This window comes from Tachyglossus aculeatus, chromosome 2, assembly GCF_015852505.1.
Source record: "Tachyglossus aculeatus isolate mTacAcu1 chromosome 2, mTacAcu1.pri, whole genome shotgun sequence".
NCBI lineage: Eukaryota > Metazoa > Chordata > Mammalia > Monotremata > Tachyglossidae > Tachyglossus > Tachyglossus aculeatus.
In genome coordinates this window covers 132,799,444-132,813,233 of record NC_052067.1, presented here as the reverse complement: position 1 = coordinate 132,813,233, position 13,790 = coordinate 132,799,444, and the positions used below count along the sequence as shown (strand labels likewise).

Below are 13,790 nucleotides of genomic sequence, written 5' to 3'. Positions count from 1 at the left end.
TAGTACAGTGCCTTGCATACAGTAAGTGCTTAATAAATGTCATTATTATTATTATTATTATTATTATCATTATTATTATTATTATAAGGGCATAGGTGATGCAGAATGGAGGGTGATTAGGGGAAATGAGGGGCTTCGTTAGGGAAGGCCTCTTGGAGATGTGATTTTAGGAGGGCTTTGAAGGCGGAAAGAGGGGTGGTCCGTTGGATACGAAGAGGGAGGGAGTGCCAGGAGATTGAGGTATTTTGGGCATTAGAGGAGCAAACGGTGCCAGCCGAGTTGTAATAATAATAATAATAATAGCATTTATTAAGCGCTTACTATGTGCAAAGCACTGTTCTAAGCGCCGGGGAGGTTACAAGGCGATCAGTTTGTCCCACTGGGGGCTCACAGTCTTCATCCCCATTTGACAGATGAGGGAACTGAGGCCCAGAGAAGTGAAGTGACTCGCCCAAGGTCACACAGCAGACAAGTGGCGGAGGCGGGATTAGAAGGAGTAGGTGAGTAGCGAGGTGAGATAGGAGGGGGCCAGGCGGTTGAGTGCTCTAAAGCCCGCGGTGAGGAGTTTTTATTTGACGCGGAGGCGGATGGGCGACCACCGGAGTTTCTTGAGGACTTGGGAAAGCGAGGTCGGAACGTTTTTGATGTGGACAATCACACCTGGCGCCCGGTTTACTTCGGCTTTTAAACGACACGCTTCTTGACCCGTGCGCTGAACGGCGGCAAGGAATCAATCAATCAATCGTATTCATTGAGCGCTTACTGTGTTCAGAGAACTTCTGAGCGCTTGGGAAGTCCGAGGCGGCAACATCTTTTAGACTGTGAGCCCACTGTTGGGTAGGGACCGTCTCTATATGTTGCCAATTTGTACTTCCCAAGCGCTTCGTACAGTGCTCTGCACACAGGAAGCTCTCAATAAATACGATTGATGATGATGATGATCTAGAGACGGTCCCTACCCAACAGCGGGCTCACAGTCTAGAAGGGGGAGACAGAGAAGAAAAGCAAACATATTAACCAAATAAAATAAATAGAATAGATAGGTACAGGTAAAATAAATAAGTAAAAAGAGTAATAAATCTGTACAAACATATATACAGGTGCCGTGGGGAAGGGAAGGAGGTAAGACGGGGGGGATGGAAAGGGGGGTGAGGGGGAGAGGAATGAAATGAAAGGAATGGCGGGGCCGAAATTTAAAGTCATTCTGTCTTGCAGGTGACAGTGGACAAGTGGGAACCTTTGTTGAACAACCTGGGCCACGTGTGCCGAAAGCTTAAGTAAGTAATTAAGCGGAGCGTTTCCTGCAGGATAGCAAATGACGCTTTGAAAATGGTCTGCATTTTTAAATAAAGTACGTGGTTGTGTTACTTTAAAATGTAGGCAATATAAGGATATATTGCTTCATTGGCAAATGCGGATTCTCCTGCCTTGAAAAGGTGTTAATTTATAGGAGAGAGTATAGTATTATTATTATTCTTATCATCATTGTGTGCCGTCGAGTTGTTTCTGATTCATAGCGACTCTATGGATGTACTTTCTCCAGAACGTCCTGTCCTGTGCCATAATCCGCAACCTTTCTAAACGGTTCCTCTGTTAACATTGTTACACTCTCTATCCCTCTGGCTGCCGATCTGCCTCTTCCACGTTTTCCTTGGACTTTTCCTAGCGTTCCTATCTTCTCCAGAGAATTAGCCCTCCTGATTAGGTGTCCAAAATATGCTCATCTAAGTCGAGTCATTTGGCCTTCCAGAGACCGCTCTGGTTTGATTGGCTCTAAAATCCATTTGTTTGTTTTTCGGGCAGTTCATGGTATTCGTAAAAGTCTTCTCCAACACCAGAGTGTATGTGTGTGTGTGTGTGTGTGTGTGTGTATTACCATATATGTATATATTATCATATATATGCATATATCATTACATATTATATATTATGATTGTATATTATATTATAATATATTAATATATAGAATATATAATGGTGTGCCTATGTGTGTATATATATGTTGTATAATATATTAGTAGATATTATAATTATACATTATATTACAATTTATATGAATATATAGAATATATAATGGTGCCTATACACACATTTATACACATACCTTCTCTCCCCCTCGTCCCCCTCGCCATCCCCCCATCTTTCCTCCTTCCCTTCCCCGCAGCACCTGTATATATGTATATATGTTTGTACATATTTGTTACTCTATTTATTTTGCTTGTACATATCTATTCTATTTATTTTATTTTGTTAGTATGTTTGGTTTTGTCTCCCCTTTTAGACTGTGAGCCCACTGTTGGGTAGGAACTGTCTCTATATGTTGCCCAATTTGTACTTCCCAAGCGCTTAGTACAGTGCTCTGCACACAGTAAGCACTCAGTAAATACGATTGATGATGGTGATGATGATATATATATGTGCACACACACATACACAGACATATATGTATGTATATATGTGTGTACATATATATGTGCATATGTATGTGTATTTATATGCACATATATATGCACACACATATATGTACATACATGTGTGTGTGTATAAATATGTTTATATGCACCATTATATATTCATATATTCTAATATAATATATAATTATAATATATAATATACAACATATTATACTCTATATATTCATATATAATATATAATTATAATATAATATGTAGTGATATATAATATATAATAATATATAATATTTTCTCTATGTTAGTCTGCTTAGTAACCTATTTAAAATACTTACGGCTTTACAGCTTTTTACCAGGGCACTCTGAAATATAAGGATATTGCTTAGTCTTATGTAGTAAGGCGTTAGATGGCTACCAGTATTTCATATCTGCTAAGCTGTTTTGTGAGAGCTGTGCACTTCACCATGCCTCACAGAGCTGCCGTGCAGAGTCATCATCATCAATCGTATTTATTGAGCGCTTACTATGTGCAGAGCACTGTACTAAGTGCTTGGGAAGTACAAATTGGCAACATATAGAGACACAGTCCCTACCCAACAGTGGGCTCACAGTCAGATTTTCAAAGGTGAATAAAATAAAAGCATGTAAGATAATCTTCAGTTGATGTTCAACAGCGAGAACCTGGTTCAGAATCACCTACTAATCCTTTTGTCCTCCAGTTTCGAAGAAAACCTCCTGGACGACTGTAATAATAATAATAATAATAGTAATAATGATGATGATGATGATGGCATTTGTTAAGCGTTTACTATGTGCCAAGCACTGTTCTAAGTGCTGGGGTTGATGCAGGATAATCAGGTTGTCCCCTGTGGGGCTCACAGTCTTTATCCCCATTTTACAGATGAGGAAGCTGAGGCTCAGAGAAGTGAAGTGACTTGCCCAAAGTCACACAGCTGACAATTGGCGGAGCCGGGATTCGAACCCACGACCTCTGACTCCCAAGCCCGGGCTCTTTCCACTGAGCCACACTGCTTCTGTGTGTCAGGTCGCCACCGGGTCCCTCAGAGTGGGAAGATTTTTCCTTGCAGATGCCTCGGCAGACTGCCGCCCACCCTCCCAGATCTAGCTATAATAAATGCCATTATTATTCATTCATTCAGTCAGTCGTATTTATTGAGCGCTTACTGTGTGCAGAGCAATCAGTCAATCGTATTGAGCGCTTACTGTGTGCAGAGCACTGTACTAAGCGCTTGGGAAGTCCAAGTTGGCAACATCTAGAGACAGTCCCTACCCAACAGTGGGCTCACAGTCTAAAAGGGGGAGACTAAGCGCTTGGGATGTACAAGAGAGGCAGCGGAAAGAGCCCGGGCTTTGGAGTCAGAGGTCATGGGTTCAAGTTCCGGCTCTGCCAACTGTCAGCTGGGTGACTTTGGGCGAGTCACTTCTCTGGGCCTCAGTCCCTCATCTGGAAAATGGGGATTAAAATTGTGCGAGCCCCCTGTGGGACAATCTGATCACCTTGTAACCTCCCCAGCGCTTAGAACAGTGCTTGGCACATAGTAAGCGCTTAACAAATGCCATCATTATTATTATTATTGCAAGTTGGCAACATATAAGCGCTTGGGATGTACAAGAGAAGCAGCGTGGCTCAGTGGAGAAGAGCCAGGGCTTTGCAGTCAGCGGTCATGGGTTCAAACCCCGGCTCCACCACTTGTCGGCTGTGTGACTTTGGGCAAGTCACTTCACTTCTCTGGGCCTCAGTGACCTGATCACCTTGTAACCTCCCCAGCGCTTAGAACAGTGCTTTGCGCATAGTAAGCGCTTAATAAATGCCATTATTATTATTATTATATAGAGACGGTCCCTACCCAACAACGGGCATCCGTAGCACCCTGGGAACTCTGAACCCCGCTTTTCCGGCTAATAGGCTGAAAGGTCTAATACCGTCTAATATCCCCCCGCCCCCTCCTTCCTCTCCCCCTCCCCATCCCCCCCGCCTTACCTCCTTCCCCTCCCCACAGCACCTGTATATATGTATATATGTTTGTATGGATTTATTACTCTATTTGTACACATTTATTCTATCTTATTTTGTTAATATGTCTTGTTTTGTTGTCTGTCTCCCCCTTCTCGACTGTGAGCCCGCTGTTGGGTAGGGACCGTCTCTCGATGTTGCCAACTTGGACTTCCCAAGCGCTTAGTCCAGTGCTCTGCACACAGTAAGCGCTCAATAAATATGATTGAATGATTGGATGGATAATAATAATTATGGTATTTGTTAAGCAGTTACTATGTGCCAAGCACTGTTGTAAGCGCTGGAATAGATACACCGTAATCTGGTTGTCCCATGTGGGGCTCACAGTCTCGATCCCCATTTTTACAGCTGAGGTCACTGAGGCCCAGAGAAGTAAAGTGGCTCGCCCAAAGTCACACAGCTGACAAGTGGCAGAGCCGGGATTAGAACCCACGACTTCTGACTCCCAAGCCCGGGCTCTTTCCACTGAGCCACGCTGCTCTGTGCCCAGCGCTGTTCTAAGCACTGGGGTAGATACGAGCTAATCGGTTTGTCCCGCGTGGGGCTCACAGTCTTCGTCCCCATTTTACAGGTGAGGGAACTGAGGCCCAGAGAAGTTAAGTGGCTTGCTCAAGGTCACACAGCAGACGGGTGGTGGAGCCGGGATTAAAACCCACGACCTCTGATTCCCAAGCCCGGGCTCTTTCCACCAAGCCACGCTGCTTCTCTAGTAGTCATAGATATTCATTCATTCATTCAATCGTATTTATTGAGCGCTTACTGTGTGCAGAGCACTGGACTAAGCGCTTGGGAAGTACAAGTTGGCAACGTGAACTTAATAGATACTCTATATATTGTGGGCAGAGAATGTGTCGTCCAACTCTGTTGTAGTCTTCTAGACTGTGAGCCCACTGTTGGGTAGGGACCGTCTCTATATGTTGCCAACTTGTACTTCCCGAGCGCTTAGTACAGTGCTCTGCACACATTCATTCAATCGTATTTATTGAGCGCTTACTGTGTGCAGAGTGCTGTACTAAGCGCTCGGGAAGTACAAGTTGGCAACATATAGAGACAGTCCCTATTTATTGAGCGCTTACTGTGTGATATCTTATATCATGATAGCCCCCCCGAGCACTTAGAACAGTGCTCTGCACATAGTAAGCGCTTAACAAATACCAACATAGTTATTATTATTATTATTATTAAGTCCTTAGTGCAACGCTGTGCACTCAGTAAGTACCGTTGATATAGATGTAGGTGTATAACCTACGTGTGACTTTGGGCAGGTCACTTGACTTCTCGGTACCTCAGTTAACTCATCTGTGAAACGGGGATTAAGATGGTGAGCCCCCCGTGGGACAACTTGATAGCCTTATATCTATCAAGTATATCTTATATCGTATAGCCTTATATCTATCAAGATATCTTATATCTTGATAGCCCCCCCGAGCACTTAGAACAGTGCTCTGCACATAGTAAGCGCTTAACAAATACCAATATAATTATTATTATTATTATTAAGTCCTTAGTGCAACGCTGTGCACACAGTAAATACCGTTGATATAGATGTAGGTGTAGAACCTACATGTGACTTTGGGCAGGTCACTTGACTTCTCGGTGCCTCAGTTAACTCATCTGTGAAATGGGGATTAAGACTGTGAGCCCGATGTGGGACAACTTGATCGCCTTAAATCCCCCCCAGCGCTTAGAACCGTGCTCTGCACATAGTAAGCGCTTAACAAATGCCATCATTATTATTATTAAGTCCTTAGTACAACACTGTGCACACAGTAAGTACCGTTGATATAGATGTAGGTGTATAACTTACGTGTGACTTTGGGCAAGTCACTTGACTTCTCTGTGCCTCAGTTAACTCATCTGTAAAATGGGGATAAAGATTGTGAGCCCCCTGTGGGACAGCTTGATAGTCTTATATCCCCCGAGAGCTTAGAACAGTGCTCTGCACATAGTAAGTGCTTAACAAATGCCATCATTATTATTATTAGTATTAAGTCCTTAGTACAACGCTGTGCACACAGTAAGTACCGTTGCTATAGATGTAGGTGTATAACCTACGTGTGACTTCGGGCAGATCACTTGACTTCTCTGTGCCTCAGTTAACTCATCTGTAAAACGGGGATTAAGATTGTGAGCCCCACGTGGGACAACTTGACCGCCTTATATCCCCCCCAGCGCTTTGAACCGTGCTGTGCACATAGTAAGTGCTTAACAAATACCATCATCATCATCATTATCATCATGTATTTAGCCATCCATAAGCGGAACTATAGATACATTTACTTCAGTGAACCTTTTTATCATTATGTATGTAGCCATCCATACGCGGAACTATAGATACATTTACTTCAGTGAACCTTTTTATCATCATGTATTTAGCCATCCATACGTGGAACTATAGATACATTTACTTCAATGAACCTTTTTATCATCATGTATTTAGCCATCCATACGTGGAACTATAGATACATTTACTTCAGTGAACCTTTTTATCATCATGTATGTAGCCATCCATACGCGGAACTGTAGATACATTTACTTCAATGAACCTTTTTATCATTATGTATGTAGCCATCCATACGTGGAACTATAGATACATTTACTTCAATGAACCTTTTTATCATTATGTATTTAGCCATCCATACGTGGAACTATAGATACATTTACTTCAATGAATCTTTTTATCATTATGTATTTAGCCATCCATACGTGGAACTATAGATACATTTACTTCAAGGAACCTTTTTATCATTATGTATTTAGCCATCCATACGCGGAACTATAGATACATTTACTTCAGTGAACCTTTTTATCATTATGTATGTAGCCATCCATACGTGGAACTATAGATACATTTACTTCAATGAACCTTTTTATCATTATGTATTTAGCCATCCATACGCGGAACTATAGATACATTTACTTCAGTGAACCTTTTTATCATTATGTATTTAGCCATTCATACGCGGAACTATAGATACATTTACTTCAATGAACCTTTTTATCATTATGTATTTAGCCATCCATACGCGGAAATATAGATACATTTACTTCAAGGAACCTTTTTATCATTATGTATTTAGCCATCCATACGCGGAACTATAGATACATTTACTTCAGTGAACCTTTTTATCATCATGTATGTAACCATCCATACGCGGAACTATAGATACATTTACTTCAGTGAACCTTTTTATCATTATGTATGTAGCCATCCATACGCGGAACTATAGATACATTTACTTCAGTGAACCTTTTTATCATCATGTATTTAGCCATCCATACGTGGAACTATAGATACATTTACTTCAATGAACCTTTTTATCATCATGTATTTAGCCATCCATACGTGGAACTATAGATACATTTACTTCAGTGAACCTTTTTATCATCATGTATGTAGCCATCCATACGCGGAACTGTAGATACATTTACTTCAATGAACCTTTTTATCATTATGTATGTAGCCATCCATACGTGGAACTATAGATACATTTACTTCAATGAACCTTTTTATCATTATGTATTTAGCCATCCATACGTGGAACTATAGATACATTTACTTCAATGAATCTTTTTATCATTATGTATTTAGCCATCCATACGTGGAACTATAGATACATTTACTTCAAGGAACCTTTTTATCATTATGTATTTAGCCATCCATACGCGGAACTATAGATACATTTACTTCAGTGAACCTTTTTATCATTATGTATGTAGCCATCCATACGTGGAACTATAGATACATTTACTTCAATGAACCTTTTTATCATTATGTATTTAGCCATCCATACGCGGAACTATAGATACATTTACTTCAGTGAACCTTTTTATCATTATGTATTTAGCCATTCATACGCGGAACTATAGATACATTTACTTCAATGAACCTTTTTATCATTATGTATTTAGCCATCCATACGCGGAAATATAGATACATTTACTTCAAGGAACCTTTTTATCATTATGTATTTAGCCATCCATACGCGGAACTATAGATACATTTACTTCAGTGAACCTTTTTATCATCATGTATGTAACCATCCATACGCGGAACTATAGATACATTTACTTCAGTGAACCTTTTTATCATCATGTATGTAGCCATCCATATGCGGAACTATAGATACATTTACTTCAATGAACCTTTTTATCATTATGTATGTAGCTATCCATACGTGGAACTATAGATACATTTACTTCAGTGAACCTTTTTATCATTATGTATGTAGCTATCCATACGTGGAACTATAGATACATTTACTTCAGTGAACCTTTTTATCATTATGCATGTAGCCATCCATACGTGGAACTATAGATACATTTACTTCAGTGAACCTTTTTATCATTATGTATGTAGCCATCCACACGCGGAACTATAGATACATTTACTTCAGTGAACCTTTTTATCATTATGCATGTAGCCATCCATACGTGGAACTATAGATACATTTACTTCAGTGAACCTTTTTATCATTATGTATGTAGCCATCCATACGTGGAACTATAGATACATTTACTTCAGTGAACCTTTTTATCATTATGTATGTAGCCATCCATACGCGGAACTATAGATACATTTACTTCAGTGAACCTTTTTATCATTATGTATGTAGCCATCCATACGCGGAACTATAGATACATTTACTTCAATGAACCTTTTTATCATTATGTATGTAGCCATCCATACGCGGAACTATAGATACATTTACTTCAGTGAACCTTTTTATCATTATGTATTTAGCCATCCATACGTGGAACTATAGATACATTTACTTCAATGAACCTTTTTATCATTATGTATGTAGCCATCTACACACGGAACTATAGATACATTTACTTCAGTGAACCTTTTTATCATTATGTATGTAGCCATCCATACGCGGAACTATAGATACATTTACCTCAATGAACCTTTTTATCATTATGCATGTAGCCATCCATACGCGGAACTATAGATACATTTACTTCAATGAACCTTTTTATCATTATGTATGTAGCCATCCATACGTGGAACTATAGATACATTTACTTCAAGGAACCTTTTTATCATTATGTATTTAGCCATCCATACGTGGGACTATAGATACATTTACTTCAATTAACCTTTTTATCATTATGTATTTAGCCATCCATACGCGGAACTATAGATACATTTACTTCAGTGAACCTTTTTATCATTATGTATTTAGCCATCCATACGTGGAACTATAGATACATTTACTTCAGTGAACCTTTTTATCATCATGTATTTAGCCATCCATACGCGGAACTATAGATACATTTACTTCAATGAACCTTTTTATCATTATGTATGTAGCCATCCATACGCGGAACTATAGATACATTTACTTCAATGAACCTTTTTATCATCATGTATTTAGCCATCCATACGTGGAACTATAGATACATTTACTTCAATGAACCTTTTTATCATTATGTATGTAGCCATCCACACGCGGAACTATAGGTACATTTACTTCAATGAACCTTTTTATCATTATGTATTTAGCCATCCATATTTGGAACTATAGATACATTTACTTCAGTGAACCTTTTATCATTATGTATGTAGCCATCCATACATGGAACTATAGATACATTTACTTCAAGGAACCTTTTTATCATCATGTATTTAGCCATCCATACGTGGAACTATAGATACATTTACTTCAGTGAACCTTTTTATCATTATGTATTTAGCCATCCATACGTGGAACTATAGATACATTTACTTCAGTGAACCTTTTTATCATCATGTATTTAGCCATCCATACGCGGAACTATAGATACATTTACTTCAATGAACCTTTTTATCATTATGTATGTAGCCATCCATACGCGGAACTATAGATACATTTACTTCAATGAACCTTTTTATCATCATGTATTTAGCCATCCATACGTGGAACTATAGATACATTTACTTCAATGAACCTTTTCATCATTATGTATGTAGCCATCCACACGCGGAACTATAGATACATTTACTTCAATGAACCTTTTTATCATTATGTATTTAGCCATCCATATTTGGAACTATAGATACATTTACTTCAGTGAACCTTTTATCATTATGTATGTAGCCATCCATACATGGAACTATAGATACATTTACTTCAAGGAACCTTTTTATCATCATGTATTTAGCCATCCATACGTGGAACTATAGATACATTTACTTCAGTGAACCTTTTTATCATTATGTATTTAGCCATCCATACGTGGAACTATAGATACATTTACTTCAATGAACCTTTTTATCATTATGTATGTAGCCATCCACACGCGGAACTATAGATACATTTACTTCAATGAACCTTTTTATCATTATGTATTTAGCCATCCATATTTGGAACTATAGATACATTTACTTCAGTGAACCTTTTATCATTATGTATGTAGCCATCCATACATGGAACTATAGATACATTTACTTCAAGGAACCTTTTTATCATCATGTATTTAGCCATCCATACGTGGAACTATAGATACATTTACTTCAGTGAACCTTTTTATCATTATGTATTTAGCCATCCATACGTGGAACTATAGATACATTTACTTCAGTGAACCTTTTTATCATCATGTATTTAGCCATCCATACGCGGAACTATAGATACATTTACTTCAATGAACCTTTTTATCATTATGTATGTAGCCATCCATACGCGGAACTATAGATACATTTACTTCAATGAACCTTTTTATCATCATGTATTTAGCCATCCATACGTGGAACTATAGATACATTTACTTCAATGAACCTTTTTATCATTATGTATGTAGCCATCCACACGCGGAACTATAGGTACATTTACTTCAGTGAACCTTTTTATCATTATGTATTTAGCCATCCATATTTGGAACTATAGATACATTTACTTCAGTGAACCTTTTATCATTATGTATGTAGCCATCCATACATGGAACTATAGATACATTTACTTCAAGGAACCTTTTTATCATCATGTATTTAGCCATCCATACGTGGAACTATAGATACATTTACTTCAGTGAACCTTTTTATCATTATGTATTTAGCCATCCATACGTGGAACTATAGATACATTTACTTCAGTGAACCTTTTTATCATCATGTATTTAGCCATCCATACGCGGAACTATAGATACATTTACTTCAATGAACCTTTTTATCATTATGTATGTAGCCATCCATACGCGGAACTATAGATACATTTACTTCAATGAACCTTTTTATCATCATGTATTTAGCCATCCATACGTGGAACTATAGATACATTTACTTCAATGAACCTTTTCATCATTATGTATGTAGCCATCCACACGCGGAACTATAGATACATTTACTTCAATGAACCTTTTTATCATTATGTATTTAGCCATCCATATTTGGAACTATAGATACATTTACTTCAGTGAACCTTTTATCATTATGTATGTAGCCATCCATACATGGAACTATAGATACATTTACTTCAAGGAACCTTTTTATCATCATGTATTTAGCCATCCATACGTGGAACTATAGATACATTTACTTCAGTGAACCTTTTTATCATTATGTATTTAGCCATCCATACGTGGAACTATAGATACATTTACTTCAATGAACCTTTTTATCATTATGTATGTAGCCATCCACACGCGGAACTATAGATACATTTACTTCAATGAACCTTTTTATCATTATGTATTTAGCCATCCATATTTGGAACTATAGATACATTTACTTCAGTGAACCTTTTATCATTATGTATGTAGCCATCCATACATGGAACTATAGATACATTTACTTCAAGGAACCTTTTTATCATCATGTATTTAGCCATCCATACGTGGAACTATAGATACATTTACTTCAGTGAACCTTTTTATCATTATGTATTTAGCCATCCATACGTGGAACTATAGATACATTTACTTCAGTGAACCTTTTTATCATCATGTATTTAGCCATCCATACGCGGAACTATAGATACATTTACTTCAATGAACCTTTTTATCATTATGTATGTAGCCATCCATACGCGGAACTATAGATACATTTACTTCAATGAACCTTTTTATCATCATGTATTTAGCCATCCATACGTGGAACTATAGATACATTTACTTCAATGAACCTTTTTATCATTATGTATGTAGCCATCCACTATAGATACATTTACTTCAATGAACCTTTTTATCATTATGTATTTAGCCATCCATATTTGGAACTATAGATACATTTACTTCAGTGAACCTTTTATCATTATGTATGTAGCCATCCATACATGGAACTATAGATACATTTACTTCAAGGAACCTTTTTATCATCATGTATTTAGCCATCCATACGTGGAACTATAGATACATTTACTTCAGTGAACCTTTTTATCATTATGTATTTAGCCATCCATACGTGGAACTATAGATACATTTACTTCAGTGAACCTTTTTATCATTATGCATGTAGCCATCCATACGCGGAACTATAGATACATTTACTTCAATGAACTTTTTTATCATTATGTATTTAGCCATCCATACGTGGAACTATAGATACATTTACTTCAATGAACCTTTTTATCATTATGTATGTAGCCATCCATATGTGGAACTATAGATACATTTACTTCAATGAACCTTTTTATCATCATGTATGTAGCCATCCACACGCGGAACTATAGATACATTTACTTCAATGAACCTTTTTATCATCATGTATTTAGCCATCCATACGTGGAACTATAAATACATTTACTTCAATGAACCTTTTTATCATTATGTATGTAGCCATCTACACACGGAACTATAGATACATTTACTTCAGTGAACCTTTTTATCATTATGTATTTAGCTATCCATACATGGAACTATAGATACATTTACTTCAATGAACCTTTTTATCATCATGTATGTAGCCATCCATACGTGGAACTATAGATACATTTACTTCAATGAACCTTTTTATCATTATGTATGTAGCTATCCATACATGGAACTATAGATACATTTACTTCAATGAACCTTTTTATCATTATGTATTTAGCCATCCATACGCGGAACTATAGATACATTTACTTCAATGAACCTTTTTGTCATTATGTATTTAGCCATCCATACGCGGAACTATAGATACATTTACTTCAATGAACCTTTTTGTCATTATGTATTTAGCCATCCATACGCGGAACTATAGATACATTTACTTCAATTAACCTTTTTATCATTATGTATTTAGCCATCCATACGCGGAACTATAGATACATTTACTTCAGTGAACCTTTTTATCATTATGTATTTAGCCATCCATACGCGGAACTATAGATACATTTACTTCAGTGAACCTTTTTATCATTATGTATGTAGCCATCCAT

General features: G+C 37.6%; 1 protein-coding gene across 1 annotated transcript in view; it reads left to right on the top strand.

Moving 5' to 3' along the window:
• Positions 1–13,790, top strand: part of CDC16 (cell division cycle 16) — a 93,837-nt gene that overhangs the window by 67,793 nt on the left and 12,254 nt on the right. The window contains exon 15 of the mRNA XM_038767800.1: positions 1,216–1,277. Within this exon, the coding sequence (XP_038623728.1) occupies positions 1,216–1,277 (62 nt within the window). The remainder of the gene's footprint in view (positions 1–1,215; positions 1,278–13,790) is intronic.